We start from the raw sequence: 16,354 nt of genomic DNA on the forward strand, positions 1-16,354 counted from the left end.
TAAAATACTTTCCCTTGTAATTAAGTTACACAGATAAATAAACCCAGGTTCAGACCTCCAATACAGTTAAACATGCATACCGGTAGTATATCCACTCATGAATGAAAGGTAATGTCAAACTGTGATAAATCACCAAACCRTGTCCTTGAGTTTGTTTTCGCAGGTCAGGAGAACTGCTGAGAGCTAGATGACGTGGCAATCCATGACTATATTTTGGACTGAGGGAAAGAGAAAAAGCTCCAGCCAGGGATAAGTTGTTTTTGAGGAAGTATTTTTCTACCCACGTATTGCAATACCACAACTAACCACTAGGCCCCTTTGATCCATTCACCCCCAGGTCAGACAGTCAGAAGCACTGGCTGTTGCCAAACAACCCTAGATCCACATAGRCAAAATTTGCTCTGAGTGGCTGTGGGGGGCACACTGTCTGAAGCTTTGGGKCACAGCATTAACGGTCATGTTGAAACAACAAAGTGTTCCCAATCTTCCCATGCAGTATTATCATTTTTAGAAACCTTGCCAGGAGAGAAAAAAGCCTGCACGCACGCCTGCCCGCCACAAGCTTTTGGGCTGATTGCATCTCATTCTCCCTCTCTCTCTCCCTCCATCTCTCCCTCTTTATCGCTCTGTTTTTCTTCTCCCCCTCTCTCTCTCTCTCTCATACCCATCCCTTCTACTTACTGCAATTACMGCTTTGGAGCCGAAACTATAATAACAGCATAATGGGATGAGGAAGCTGCAATAAAAGCCTCCWCTGACAGATTAACAATCCCGGGCTTCTGAACTGTAATTAACAATGAAACTGGCAAGAAGAGGGGGAGAGAGAGAAAGACCGAGACATGGTGGGACTGGATAACTGGGCTACTCATTTCTTATAACTGAATGAAAAGATTTCAGTAAGTACTAGGAGTGGGACAAATGGGTTACATTTATGTAGGACACACACTTAGRAGACATGTCACAGTTATGGAAATAACTAAAGGGAAGACAAATGAGACCATGTCAGTCAAATATGACAAGCCAAGGAATTAGTAAACTCCATCTATCACTTTTTTGCTTTCAATAGCGACTGGGTATGMAACGGTGGTTTGATATGTTTGAACAGGATACTTACCTGAGGATAGAAGGGAGGCCTGTGCAAACATTTTTGTGGTAGGGAGAATCTCCAGAAAAATGTCTTTGCGTGTGTGTACTGAATTGATGAGGGAGATGTCCAATAACACACACCCATCACTTTGGTGGCACCCCACCCACTAGCTCTCACATGCGACCTCTCTCTCCCTCTCTCACACACACATTGCATTGCACACTGAAGTTACTGTCCCACAGTTCTGGATTAATATTTTTCTTGCCAAGGAATGAAAGAATGGCATCAGACCTTTTTGCTATAGTGGACGTTTTTCCCTCTGATATCCATATAAAAAGAATTAAGAGGAGGATTCATTTTCTAAGGATGGGATTGTACCAAAGCTTACCCTAAACTCTATAATATATTTACACTTCTGGAGAAGTTGTCTATCGGGAGTGCAAATACCTCTTTCATAGAGGATTTTTATTATATTATAACTTTTATGTAGTGTGAGAATTTGAGTAGCCAACCATGCTGCTTGGTTTACATCTCAAMATKTTCTCAAACTTGTATCAGGAATCTCTATAGCATTCAGTTCTTAGACTTTTGAAGGAACACGTATGGACAGTCATTATTTTCTATATGCTCAGAAATGGCTCTCGGAGAAAATGATCAAATAAACACTTTTGAAATAATTGTAACCAACTTTATGCTAATACGCCATAGGCTGAGCTTCTCTATTCTAGCTGTATTTGTTTTATACTATTATTTGCCTATTATTTTTACAAACGTTGGACATTTTCTTTAGAAGTGTATTTCTGGGGGTTGATAGACAGTCGCCAAGATAGCAGAGTAACAGGTCCTCATTGCGTATTGGACTGCACCGGACACTACACAGACTGAAAGATTCCTAAAGAYTTCATATGGAGCCGAGTGAGCCCCTAAATCCATCTGACCACCGGACTATGTGGTTTACCCACCTCGCCCTGCTGCTGCTCCGGCTGGCGGTGTCCGCCGAGGGGCTCTCCACCTGCCATTCTTTACGCATGGATGATCAGAAATCCAAGCGCATCGAGGCCGTCCGCGGCCAGATCCTCAGCAAGCTCCGCTACCGGAGCCCACCCGAGCCCCCCGCACCAAGCCCACAGCCCGAGGCCGTACCCGCCGAGGTGATGCTACTCTACAACAGCACCAGAGGAGCTGTTGGAGGAGCGCGTCAGTCCAATTCCGCGTGCGACCGAGAGAGCAGCGAGGAGGATTATTATGCAAAAGAGGTTCAGCGCATAGACATGTTTAAGCAGCGCACGGACACAAGTGAGTGGAGTCTTAATCAATATCAACATAATTGAATGGAATTTTTATACATTACTGTTATGCATGCGTTAAGGTCTCCAACTACCTTGCCAAATTGTCAGATACCTCTATTACTGTCGTAACTGTGTGTGTGTGTCACATTTATTTAGTATATGTTGCAACTTTATTGATACTCTCCACTTTTGTAGATGCAGTGAACCCTCCAGTCCCCAGCCCGTATTACAGAGTGGTGGGGTTCGATGTGAGTGGTGTGGACAGGAACTCCAGCACCCTGGTCAAAGCTGAGTTCAGAATCTACAGGACACCAAACCCCCAGGCCCGCACCTCAGAGCAGAGAGTAGAGATCTATCAGGTACAGGATCAGTGGGGTGTATTCATGGAAGCCAAGGGAAGCCAGGCCCAAAATATTTGACAAAGAAAAAAAGCATTAAATGTATCTTTTGTCTCTCTGTTTCATAAATGTCCTTCAATTTGCAAGAGGCTGAATGTTTCTCATCAGAGAAAACATCTGATGCTGTCTGGTCCAAAGGAGTATGACATTGTTTCCGCTAGTAGCATTGAATGCAAGGGAAGTCAGSTAGCATTTGATCTCYCTTGATAAAAAATATTAAATTATAACCAATCAGCGTTGAGCTAAACTGAGCTCAGCTGTGAATGGTCATGGCACACAAAAAAAGTGTCACGGGAAGCCAGTTTGGATTTGGCTTCAGACCAATAAAATTAGAAGCCAAACATCATTATTGACAGAAAAACTTGAATTGTTGCATCTCTTTGTGTTGTCCGGCCCTTTCCTAAATTAGCCACCTATGGACATATGGATTTGGACTTGTGGTTTATATTTAATTATCCGTACTGGCCTACTACACCGGCTCTGACGCTCATCGGATGTGGCAAGGCTTGCAAACTATTACGGATTACAAAGGGAAACCCAGCTTCGAGCTGCCCAGTGACGCGAGTCTACCAGATGAGCTAAATGCCTTCTATGCTCGGTTCGAGGCAAGCAACACTAAACCATGCATGAGAGAACCACCTGTTCCGGACGACGGTGTGATCAAGCTCTCTGTATCCGATGTAAGACCTTTAAACAGATCAACATTCACAAGGCCGCAGGGCCAGACGTGTACTCAGAGCATGCGYTGACCAACTGGCATGTGTCTTTACTGACATTTTCAACCTCACCCTGACCGAATCTGTCATACTTACATATTGCAAGCAGACCACCATAGTCCCTRTGCCCAAGAACGCCAAGGTAACCTGCCTAACGACTACCGCTTTGTAGCACTCATGTCTGTAGCCATGAAGTGCTTTGAAAGGCTGGTCACAGCTCACATCAACACCATCATCCCAGAAACCCTAGACCCACTCCGATTTTTATACTACCCCAGCAGATCCACAGATGGCACAATCTCCATTGCACTCCACACTGCCCTTTCCCACCTAGATATACGGAACACCTATGTCAGAATGCTGTTCATTGACTACAGCTCAGCATTCAACACCATAGTGCCCCAAAAGCTCATCACTAAGCTAAGGAGCCTGGGTCTAAACACCTCACTCTGCATCTGGATCCTGGACTTCCTGATGGGCTTCCACCAGGTAGTAAGGGTAGGTAATAACACATCTGCCACACTGATCCTCAACACGGAGGCCCCTCAGGGGTGCGTGCTCAGTCCCCTCCTGTAATCCCTGTTCACTCACGACTGTGTGGCCACGCATGACTCCAACACCATCATTAAGTTTGCCGACAACACAAGTGTTTCAGTATGATATGTTAGATAAAGGAATAAAAACAGACACCAATGTCAAGTTCAATAGCCTTGTTAAGCATTGTACAAATCCCTACACGTGGAGTCCGGGGAACAGTCCGGCTAGTCGAATACCTATCAACTAGACTCTGTAACAACAAGTGGTAGGCCTGATCACCAACAACGATGAGACAGCCTACAKGGACGAGGTTAGAGACCTGGCAGTGTGGTACCAGGACAACAACCTCTCTGTGTGAGCAAGACAAAAGGAGCTGATCGTGACCTATAGGAAAAGGAGGGCCTACCACGCCCCTATTCACAATCGACAGGGCTGTAGTGGAGCGGGTCGAGAGCTTCAAGTTCCTTGATGTCCACATCACCAACAAACTATCATGGTCCAAACACACCAAGACAGTYGTGAAGAGGGCACGACAACACCTTTTCCCCCTCAGGAGACAGAACATTTTTGGCATGGGTCCCCAGATCCTCAAAAAGTTCTACATCTGCACCATCGAGAGCATCCTGACCGGTTGCATCACTGCATGGCATGGCAACTGCTCGGCATCTGAYCATAAGGTGCTGCASAGGGTAGTGCATACGGACCAGTACATCACTGGAGCCAAGATTCCTGCCATCCAGGACCTCTACATCAGGCGGTGTCAGAGGAAAGCCAAAAAGTTGTCAAAGACTCTAGTCACCCAGGTCATAGACTGTTCTTTCTGCTACTGCATGGCAAGTGGTACCGGAGCACCAAGTCTAGGACCAAAATGCTCCTTAACAGCCATAAGCCATAAGACTAGTTGTTCAGCAATCAAATGGCCACCCAAACAATCAATGCTGTCTGCAGCATTGAAGGTCCCCAAGAACACAGTGGCCTCCATCATTCTTAAATGGAAGAAGTTTGGAATCACCATGACTCTTCCTAGAACTGGCCAAACTGAGCAATCGGGGGAGGAAGGCCTTGGTCAGGTAGGTGACCAAGAACCTAATGGTCACTCTGACAGAGCTTCTCTGTGAAGATTAACCTTCCAGAAGGACAACCATCTCTGCAGCACTCCATCAATCAGGCCTTTATGGTAGAGCGGCCAGGCAGAAGCCACTCCTCAGTAAAAGGCACATGACAGCYCACTTGGAGTTTGCCAAAAGGCCCCTAAAGAATCTCAGACCATGAGAAACAAGATTCTCTGGTCTGATGAAACCAAGATTGAACTCTTTGGCCTGAATGCYAAGCGGTTGTGGTAGAATCATGCTGTGGGGATGTTTTTCAGCAGCAGGGACTGGGAGACTAGTCAGGATCGAGGGAAAGATGAACGGAGCAAAGTATAGAGAGATCCTTGATGAAAACCTGATCCAGAGCACTCTGGACCTCGGAAGGTGAACCTTCGCACCAGTCAAACAGGACAACGACCCTAAGCACACAGCCAAGACAATGCAGGAGTGGCTTCGGGACAAGTTTATGAATGTCCTTGAGTGGCCCAGCCAGAGCCCAGGTCTGAATACTTATGTAAATGTTATATTTAGTTTTTTTATTTGTAATAAATCTGCAACGTTTTTACTTTCTCATTATGGGTTATTGTGTGTATATGAGGGGGGGAAATKATTTAATCAATTTTAGAATAAGGTTGTAACCTAACAAAATGTGGAAAAAGTCAAGGGGTYTGAATACTTTCCGAATGCACTGTATATATCACGGTTTCAAAGCATATGAAGCAAATAGAGCAAACAATGCAATTGTCAGAACACATAGTTATGGCATTTTTTTCTGGATTGGCTTCCCCAGTGATTTAACCCACTCACCGATACTGTATGGTATATCATATTACACTATTACATTACCTGTACCAGGTATTACAATATTACTTTCCTGTACAAAGGGTTACAACATCATATACTTCATGAACCCATGTCAGAATCAATCAATTTGTTGTTACAATATCTCAGAACTTCACTGGTATCACAGTTTGCTGGAGCTGTGAACTGATGCTTCTCTCCGGTTCTCCCTCTGACAGGTGATAAAACCAGAAGAGGCAACAGGTCCCTCGCAGAGATACATCAACTCCAGAACGGTTCGCCCACAGACCAAGGGTTCTGCTTGTTGTAGAACCTGTTTATGTTATGTAAAGAGACACATACCTCTTAATTAATGATTGAACTTCTCAACTCACACACAGCTGTCGTGTCTGACTATTATTAAATTATGACATGCTATTTTATCAAATTATTTTATCGATTATTAAATTATTTTATCGATTACCTAACTTAATTGATTACGTGATTGAATTAAACCATGCAACAATTAAACCATTAATAACCTGGGGCACCACGGAAGCATTCATTTAAATAGAGCAGTTATCTCCCGAATCCACTCTCTTAAAGATCTGAAGATCTTTAATATCAATAGCAGTCAATTATTAATCGTCACCTCGATCGTTCTCATTCTGATTCTCGTAGGTACTTGGTTATCTGCACGAACACTAGCTAATAAGTTGTATCAGCAATACACAATTTGGCTTTATTTATTTACTAAATACCTAAATATTCACACAGAATTACACATATATATATATATATATACACACACACACACACAGGATAGATCACACATCGGTTACTAATCATGTCATGAAAAGCCCTAGTGGGCTAACCAGATATGACGGCTGGTTACATAAAGGAAGGGGGTTGGGTATGAATGAAAGAGCGGGAAGACTGAGAGATTCAATCCCTTTGTCCATCGGACCTTGAGAAGGTATGCTACAGTAATTACAGAGTCTTATGCATTCTAATAACCGCCCATTCGGAAAAGAAAAATGCAAGATATATACAGTTGAAGTCGGAAGTTTACATACACTTAGGTTGGAGTCATTAAAACTTGTTTTTCAACCACTCCACAAATTTCTTGTTAGCAAACTATAGTTTTGGCAAGTCGGTTAGGACATCTACTTTGTGCATAACACATGTCATTTTTTCCCAACGATTGTTATAGACAGATTATTCACTGTATCACAATTCAGTGGGTCAGAAGTTTACATACCTAAGTTGACTGTGCCTTTAAACAGCTTGTAAAATTCCAGAAAATGATGTCATGGCATTAGAAGCTTCTGATAGGCTTATTAACATAATTGGAGTCATTGGAGGTGTACCTGTGGATATATTTCAAGGCCTACCTTCAAACTCAGTGCTCTTTGCTTGACAAAATCAAAAGAAATCAGCCAAGACCTCAAGAACAATTGTAGACTCCACAAGTCTAGTTCATCCTTGGGAGCAATTTCCAAACACCTGAAGGTACCACGTTCTCTGTACAAATAGTACGCAAGTATAAACACCATGGGACCACGCAGCCATCATACTGCTCAGGAAGGAGACGCGTTCTGTTCCTAGAGATGATGTACTTTGGTACGAAAAGTGCAAATCAATCCCAGAACAGACAGGACCTTGTGAAGATGCTGGAGGAAACAGGTACAAAGGTATCTATATCACAGTAAAACAAGTCCTATATCGACATAACCGGAAAGGCCACCTCGCAAGGAAAGAACACTGCTCCAAACACCATAAAAAAGCAGCCTACGGTTTGCAACTGCACATGAGGACAAAGATTGTACTTTTTGGAGAAATGTCCTCTGGTCTGATGAAACAAAAATATAACTGGCCATAATGACCATCGTTATGTTTGGAGGAGAAAGAGGGACGCTTCCAAGCCGAAGAACACCATCCAAACCGTGAAGCACAGGGGTGGCAGCATCATGTTGTGGGGTGCTTTGCTGCAGGAGAGACTGGTACACTTCACAAATAGATGGCATCACAAGGGAGGAAAATTATGTGGATATATTGAAGCAACATCTCAAGACATCAGTCAGGAAGTTAAAGCTTGGTCGCAAATGGGTCTTCCAAATGGACAATGACCCCAAGCATACTCCCAAAGTTGTGGCAAAATGGCTTAAGGACAACAAAGTCAAGGTATTGGAGTGGCCATCACAAAGCCCTGACCTCAATCCCATAGAAAAGTTGTTGGCAGAACTGAAAAAGCGTATGCGAGCAAGGAGGCCTACAAACCTRATATTTATATAAATAATAATTCTCCCTTCTCAGTGTTTGGAAAGCTGGACTGAAAATTGTTTACCAAGTTACCAATTACTTTGCACAATCAGTTACACCAGCTCTGTCAGTAAGAATGGGCCAAAATTCACCCAACTTATTGTGGGTAGCATGTGGAAGGCTACTTGAAATGTTTGACCCAAGTTAAACAGTTTAAAGGCAATACACTCAATTAGTATTTGGTAGCATGTAAACTTCTGACCCACTGGGAATGTGATGAATGAAATAAAAGCTGAAATAAATAACTACTATTATTCTTACATTTCACATTCTTAAAATAAAGTGGTGATCCTAACTGACCTAAGACAGGGAATTTTTACTAGGATTAAATGTCAGGAATTGTGATAAACTGAGTTTAAATGTATTTGGCTAAGGTGTATGTAAACTTCTGACTTCAACTGTATATTTACTCTGAGCTGCACTTCGATACATGGGTCAAAGATGGAAGACTGGTTTACCCAGCAGTGATTGCCATTGTCCTTTGAAGAATCTTTCTGATCGTAGTGTTGTAGAGCGAATACATTAAAGTACCCTGTCGTTCTTCTGAGATTAGCTGTCCTTTCCTAGGCCACGTGCGTTTACAGCTGCTGTTGATAACTCGACGTCTAGGAGTTTTCACTTCTTTAGTGAATAATCGTTCAAAGTTCATACCAAGTTGCCATAATCAGCTCGCGCYGTATTCTGGCTGGTCTAGTTGAAATTCACCATTCCAGCGTGGTGATCATCACCTCCACGTTGAAATTCACCCTTTTAAACATTTGGACAGCAGTCCTAACATTTCTGGGACTAAATGTTAATTTCATTAGGTTGTAGTTGAAATTAGCCCTTTTAAACGTATGGACACCAGTCCTCACGTCATCGGGACCTGAGTTGACTTCTRTCAACGGGCTTTTGTACTGGGGGAGAGAAGGGTGTGTTTCATAGTTCTCAACCAATGTCTGTTCACTTGGGCGTGACCACTGAGTGAGCATAGTTTACTTATGAAAACAATTCTTTCATTTAGATGCTAAAATTACATAACTTTTCACAAATAGTTTMATATTTAAACATTTAAATTGCACAACAATTCCATGTGAATCTGATAACTAGAATGAGTAGACTTTCCAAGATACAATTTATGTCGTCCTATTATCAGATATAATGTCCCAGACAACTGATCCGACATCATATTCTTTAAGTACACTTTCAGCTGGTTGAGAAAGGGAAATATTGTTCCATTCCCCAACCTTTTGATGTTACCATACTCTCTTTATGTTAACAAAGGGCTTTCCAAGAGTCCATTCTGTAGAGTGGAGAGAAAAGGGGGAAAGGTATTTATGGGGGATCATAAACCTCACCCAACAGTGCAACGTCATGACACAGCATTCTGGCTGACAAATGTTCCCATTATGTGTCTCCATGAGATCAATTTTCCCACGCACTGCAAAAAACACAGGCCCTTTCTCTCTCCCTCCCTCCCTCCTCCTCTCTCCCCACTTCCTCTCCCTGTCCCTCCTCCATGTCCTACTCCCTCTCTTCCTCCTCAGGTCTGGATGATGAGCTGCTTCAGCAGCAGTTGCGGAGGCCAGGGTCAGGGCTGGCTAAGGGCCAGGTAGATTTTAGTACCAAGACCCCCCACCTCATCCTCACCTTGCGGCCCAGCGACAGGGTCGACAACCCAGGCAAGAAGAGGGCCACCGCAGACACCAACACCTGCTCCAGGTAGGGTAAGCACCTCAGATCCAGATGTCAAAAACGTAATGTTATCTACGACCATACAAGATACTTAGAGGTTTCTCTTTATTTTGGTCTTTGATATACAGAATTACTACATTTGTTCATAACAATATTACAATCATCAATAATGTTGCAATCAATCTGAGGCTTATAGTCCTGAAACTGATAAAGTGCCTGTGTGGATCAGAATGCGAGAGTGTTTTCTCTCCATGTCTCCTACCTGTTTTAGGAACTCCGACGTGGACTGCTGTCTGCGATCTCTCTACATCGACTTCCGCCGGGACCTGAACTGGAAGTGGATCCACGAGCCGAAGGGCTACAAGGCCAATTTCTGCTCTGGCAGCTGCCCATACCTCTGGAGCGCTGACAACCACTACAACATGGTTAGTTAACCCCCAACCACTACAACATGGTTAGTTAACCCCCAACCACTACAGTGGCATAAATGTTCTATCACCTCTGTCACAGTCAGGTCTTATGGCTTTATTACCACACACTCACAGTATGRTTAAAGGAAAACTCCACCCTAAAAAACATTTTGGTATTTGTTTCRTTAGTCCATTGTTTATATAGTCCCAAAATGTTTTGCATGTCGGCAATCAAGTTTAAGATTTATAACTTTCAGAACACAGAAATACAGCTGGTATGATGCAAAACACAGCATCATACTGGCTGTATTTTTCAAGTTATATACACTATATATACACACACACACGTATGTGGACACCCCTTCAAATGACTGGATTCGGGCTATTTGAGCCACACCTGTTGCTGACAGATGTATAAAATCGTGCACACAGCCATGCAATCTCCATAGACAAACATTGGCAGTAGAAAGGCCTCACTGAAGAGCTCAACGTGGCACCGTCATAGGATGCCAGCTTTCCAAAAAGTCAGTTCGTCAAATTTTTGCCCTGCTAGAGCTGCCCCGGTCAACTGTAAGTGCTGTTATTGTGAAGTTGAAACGTCTAGGAGMAACAACGACTCACCTGCGAAGTGGTAGGCCACACAAGCTCACAGAACGGGACWGCCAAGTACTGAAGTGCATAAAAATCGTCTGTCCTCGGTTGCAAACCTCATTACCGAGTTCCAAACTGCCTCTGCAAGCAACGTCAGCACAAGAACTGTTCATCGGGAGCTTCATGAAATGGGTTTCTATGGCCGAGCAGCCACACACAAGCCTAAGATCACCATGCACAATGCCAAGTGTCGGCTGGAGTGGTGTAAAGCTCACCGCCATTGGATTCTGGAGCAGTGGAAACGCGTTCTCTGGAGTGTTGAATCACGCTTCACCATCTGGCAGTTCGATTGATGAATCTGGCTTTGGCGGATGACAGGAGTTTTTCATGGTTCGGGCTAGGCACCTTAGTTCCAGTGAAGGGAAATCTTAACGCTACAGCATACAATGGAAAGGAAACCACTAATTTGTTTAAGCTATTCCTTTAAGTAGTGTTTTCAGTACTTGTCATTGTTCATGTGATATTTCATGTGGTACTTTCTCTTGCCCTCACACACAGATCCTGCCGCTGTATAACAAGCTGAACCCTGAGGCGTCAGCATCTCCGTGCTGTGTACCTCAGGACCTGGAGCCTCTGACCATCGTTTACTTCATGGGCCGAACGCCCAAGGTAGAGCAGCTCTCCAACATGGTGGTCAAGTCCTGCAAGTGCCGCTGACGCAGGAGCCCAGCGGCGGGCCAGGAGGCGGGACTTTGACTAGAACTACAACAAACTACCACTTTTGGTCCTCAAACAAATAGGACAGACTGACTATCTCTAGATACTCAACCCTTCATTTCACTATGACACATTTTACAGTCTGGCACAGATTATTTTTATCTCACACGCATGAAACTCTGAAAATCGTTGTCAGCAATGGGTCTTTTCCCCACTTTCATAAGGTCGAGAATATTGTAAATATTGAATTCCTTAATAGCTTTAAAAATCTGATATTAAAGTATTTCAATTGGAAATACAATGTGTTCTTGTTGCATAAGACTGATCTCTACCAAATTGACTGAAGGGCCCAGTAACTCAGTTAAGATCTGTGCATATTTACTGAAGGGCCCAGTAACTCAGTTACTTAAGATCTGTGCATATTTACTGAAGGGCCCAGTAACTCAGTTACTTAAGATTGTGCATATTAACTGTAAGGGCGCAGTACTCAGTACTTAAGATCTTGTCCATATTACTTCGAAGGAATTATTTGATTTGAACTAGCTTTCCTGTGCTGCTGAAAGAAAGAGAAGCAGAGGGAGAGAAGGGGTGGAGGAGGGAGGGAGGGGAGGGGAAGGAGTAGAGAGAGGAGAAAGGAGCTGAGAGAGAGATGAAGAGGCTGAGAGAGAAGAGAGCTGAGGCAGAAGAAAGGCAGAGGTAGAGACGAGGGATGAGAGAAGGCTGTAAGAGAGAGGAGAAGGCTGAGAGAGAGAGGAGAAGTGCTGAGAGAGAGAGAAAGGCTGAGAGAGAAGGAAAGGCTTAGAGAGAGAGGAGAATGCTGAGAGAGAGAGGAGCAAGTAAGCAGAGGAGAGAAGGGCTGGGAGGGAGGGAGGGAGGGAGGGAAGGAGTAGAAGAGAGGAAAAGGAGGCTGAGAGAGAGAGAGAAGAGGCTCGAAAGAGGAGAGAAGCTGAGAGAGAGAGGAGAGCTGAGAAGAGAGGAGAGGGTAGAGAGAGAGGAGAAGGCTGAGAGAGAGAGGAAAGAAGGCTGAGAGAGAGAGAGAAGCTGAGAGAGAGGGAAGAGAAGAGGGAGAGAAGGGGCTGGGAGGGAGGAGGGGAGGAGTAGAAGAGAGAGAAAGGAGGCGAGGGAGAGAGAAGAGGTGAGAGAGAGAGAGAAGAAGGCTGATGAGAGAGAGAGAAGAGGCTGAGAGAGAGAGAAGGCTGAGGAGAGAAGAGGCTGAGAGAGAGAGAGGAAAGGGTTAAGCTGAGAGAGAGAGGAGAAGGCTGAGAGAGAGGAGAATGCTGAGAAAGAGAAGAGAATGAGAAGAGGGAAAGCGAAAGAAAGTAAGGTTGAGGTTGAGTGTCCAGGCAGTAGGGGCCTCCAGCCAGCTCTGCGGTCGAGGGCTGAAATCTGCCGCCGTAAACAGGATGTGAAAGATTTCCAGACAGCGAACATTCACGCCAAATTCAAACCCATTTGTGGTGGGAGCAGAGGAGAGAGTGAATAAAACAGAAAGAGGCTTTGAAGGGAGAGACGTGGGCTCATAGGCCCAATTTGGAACACATCAGCTTTGGGCGGGGGTAGCTGTTTTGCAGCCTTAGCAAATTTGTAACAATCAGGTCTGTCATTATTGGGCTTTTCACAGCTATAACCACACTTATCTGTCATGTACATTTACGTCTTACTTGATTGCTGTTGCATGTACAATATGTTAGGTCGTGTTGTTAACATTGATCCAGTCATCGAAGTTTGGCCACTTTTGATAAGAGGGCTCAACTCAAAATAAGTCCACCCTGAGGCTCAACTTATATTTGAGCGGTTGACCCTGAACCTAGTGAGAAACAGAGTGGGTCGGCCACCAAGTCGGTCCGTTTTATATGTGCCAAACACAGAAAGGTGATGAAAATAAGATAATGCCTAGAGAGTTGGACATTGAGTTTGAACCGTAACCAAACTGGGCCTCCATTAATCCTCTCATCCTCCTCCCCCAGTCTCTCAGGACGTGTGGCCTCTGTAGGGGGGGAGGACGTTAGGGGTGCTGCAGTGAGGTCCCCCTCCCCCCCAGCATCTGTTTGTCCTTTCCACCTAACCACCCCTTACTATATTCAACCTGCACTTATACCACATTAACACTCCTCTGGGTGTCTGAGTGTGTGTGTGTCTGACTCAGTGACCTTGAGAGGGTGTGTGTGTGTGCGTTTGTAGTTTGTTTGCTGTGTGTGTGTGCTGTACACGTACGATCTGACATCCCTTCCACCCCACGTCTCCCCAAGGCCTCTCCATGTATTATGTCATCTCAGGTAGGTTTAATGGGACTTCCCTTTATATTCCGAGAAACAGAATGCCATCAAAACAAAGGTTATGGGTCATTCCACGAAATAAGTCCCTTTTGAATCGCTTTAATATTTTAAAAAGGCCCAATGCAGCTGTTTTTATCTCAATATCAAATGATTTCTGTGTAACAATTACGTACCTTATTGTGATTTTTGTCACTCAAAATGGTCAAAAAGAAAAACAGCTTTTTAGCAAAGAGCAATTTTCCTAGCAAGAATTTTGCTAGGACTGTCAGAGTGGTCTGAGTGGGGAGGGGGAAACTGAAAACTAGCCGTGATTGGTAGAGAGGTTTGGAACTCTTTCTTATTGGTCTATTAACTAATTTACTGACTGGTGTTGTCACCAAACAGGCCAAAATGTCAAATTTATTATCAAACAGCTCTTACACTAAAAGGGCATTATCATCCTTTATCATGCTCGTGTGGAAATATCTATAAAACTTTTTGGGCAAGTTTGTATTCAATTGCCCCTGCCTGCTGCACACAAAAACTTACATACCTCCTCCAGTTAGTGAGGGTTTACGGTTATTTAAGATGAAATGGTCAACCCTGTTACTTGATTTGGCAATTAATAGGCACTTACTAAAGTAATTTCTTTTATTTAACCTCTTGAAAAACAAGTTTTTTTATTAAGTTAAACTCTGTGCTTTTTATGACAGAATTAAAATTGTCAAATAAAATGTTTTGCACCAAATTACATTTCCCAAAAGGGACTCCTGTTGTGGAACGGCCCTTATTCAACCAGAGCACTATATATCCCACATGCTGAAGGACACTGGGATATACAGAGAAATGGATCTCTGAAGCCAGATCTAACATGGTTATTCAGTCCTTTAGTCAGTGATTTAAAAACCAGGGCTGAGGTTTGGGCTGAGCTCCAGTAGCGGACAGCACAGCAGGCTACACCTACTCAGAGGAGATGTTGTACTACACTTACCAGCCAGGAGATGGTGCTATTACTCAACCCAGTGAGTCTGACTTGACTGAGTTTAGACATCATTACATTACATTTAAGTCATTTAGCAGACGCTCTTATCCAGAGCGACTTACATATATTCTATATCTGTGCTGCTGAATACATGCATTGGTTTTCATACAAATATATCTCAATGGCGACTATGGTCCTCAGTCAGTGAGATCTAGTATATTGTTGGCATTTATCCCCAGTACATAATATAAGTACATCTGAGCTTTGGGGTCTGCTCTGCTCCCTGTCGAACACTTCAGTAACTAAAGACCAGCCCTTACTACCCCCTTTCATTGAACTTGTGCCTGTCAGTTTGCTTCCATCAGTCCTCTGAGATGGGAGAGAGGGGTTGGGCGTGGGGGGGCTTTTAGAGAGGACTGCATGTTACTGTGTTCAGTCTGCAAGATGGGTGGGGGGCGTGTTAGAGGGGACTGCATGCTTACTGTGTTCCAAGTCGTCTGAGAGGCGGGAGTTGTCGGGGGGTTGGAGGGGGTGCTGCCATTGTCACTGTCCCTCCTCTCCTTCAGGGGGCTCCGGTGGGGCAGCTGCCTCCTTATGCTCCTCCTGCGGGGCTTACGGGGGCCAGGACTGACAGCCCCCTCAACCGGCTGGTTCCTGTCACTCAACGTGTCCGACGACTCGTCAATGTAGGCCAAGTTCTCCCCGAAGAAATCTAGCATTTTGCAGCCTGGCRGGGTGGGCATGGGGAGCGGCATGGGTTTCACAGAGAATATGGGCGACATAGGGATGGGCTTGGTGGGGTTGTGGGACTTGGGGAGCTGCTGGAGAGGCACAGGGAACCAGTCATCCTCCTGGAAAAATACCTGCCTGGATCCTCCCTGGCTTCCCCTCTCAGTACAGAGAGACCCACTGGCGTCAAAACTGGCAAAAGTTATCCCCTGCCCTGGTGTACACATGTCATAGGTATGAAAGTCAGAGGAGGAGACTTCTGATCTGGAGTCAGACTCTGGAGACTCGGACAGTGACACAGACTCCCCTTGCAGCATCATCATAGCAACAGGATCAAGGTCATAATCTAACTCCATCACAGAGCGCGCCGCAGGCATGGACAGCGACCTCGCCACCGTCCGGCCCAACGACCTGCCCTCTGACCTCGCACTGACTCTGGAATCCGCCCCTAGCACCGCCCCTGGTCCTAACCTCGTCCCCTCATTCCTAACCTCGCCCCCCCCTAACCTCACAACCTCCAGACGGGTCATGGAGCGGGTGTGGGAGACCCACCTATTGGGCAGATGTCCATTCTCCCCTATGACGCCCTGCCTGCCGTGGTGCCCCAGCGCCCCCCTGCGGACCCGCCGCCGGGTGCTGCGTTTCCAGCGGCGCCGCTGCAGCAGGAAGGGGTCGTTGAGGTCCAGAGGGTTGGGGATCCGGAAGTCCATGGACATGTTCTGGATGTTCTGGGTCCAGTCTGTAGCATGGGCCCTCAACTCCTCCATCTGAGAGAG

General features: G+C 45.0%; 2 protein-coding genes across 2 annotated transcripts in view; one reads left to right on the forward strand and one right to left on the reverse strand.

Moving 5' to 3' along the window:
* Window positions 1-63: 63 nt before the first annotated feature.
* Window positions 64-12,064, forward strand: LOC111967092 (transforming growth factor beta-2 proprotein-like). Its single transcript, XM_070444647.1, has 6 exons — window positions 64-2,383; window positions 2,572-2,735; window positions 6,138-6,261; window positions 9,747-9,921; window positions 10,166-10,319; window positions 11,454-12,064. The coding sequence occupies exons 1-6, from the start codon at window positions 1,993-1,995 to the stop codon at window positions 11,610-11,612; spliced, it is 1,167 nt and encodes a 388-aa protein (XP_070300748.1). The 5' UTR covers window positions 64-1,992; the 3' UTR covers window positions 11,613-12,064.
* A 3,132-nt stretch (window positions 12,065-15,196) lies between these two features.
* The window catches only part of LOC111967093 (uncharacterized), a 23,826-nt gene continuing 22,668 nt past the window's right edge, over window positions 15,197-16,354 (reverse strand). Inside the window, exon 8 of the mRNA XM_023991984.1 lies at window positions 15,197-16,345. Coding sequence (XP_023847752.1) covers window positions 15,197-16,345 — 1,149 coding nt within the window. The remainder of the gene's footprint in view (window positions 16,346-16,354) is intronic.

The sequence above is a fragment of the Salvelinus sp. IW2-2015 genome, linkage group LG8 (assembly GCF_002910315.2).
Source record: "Salvelinus sp. IW2-2015 linkage group LG8, ASM291031v2, whole genome shotgun sequence".
In the NCBI taxonomy this organism is placed as follows: Eukaryota; Metazoa; Chordata; class Actinopteri; order Salmoniformes; family Salmonidae; genus Salvelinus; species Salvelinus sp. IW2-2015.

Bases quoted from the DNA above. Each gene is read 5' to 3' on its own strand.
- LOC111967092 (XM_070444647.1), top strand. From the start codon at position 1,993: ATGGAGCCGAGTGAGCCCCTAAATCCATCTGACCACCGGACTATGTGG. The intron at 6,262-9,746 runs CTCTTAATTAAT...CTTCCTCCTCAG, and splicing joins TTATGTAAAGAGACACATAC to GTCTGGATGATGAGCTGCTT. The intron at 9,922-10,165 runs GTAGGGTAAGCA...TACCTGTTTTAG, and splicing joins GACACCAACACCTGCTCCAG to GAACTCCGACGTGGACTGCT.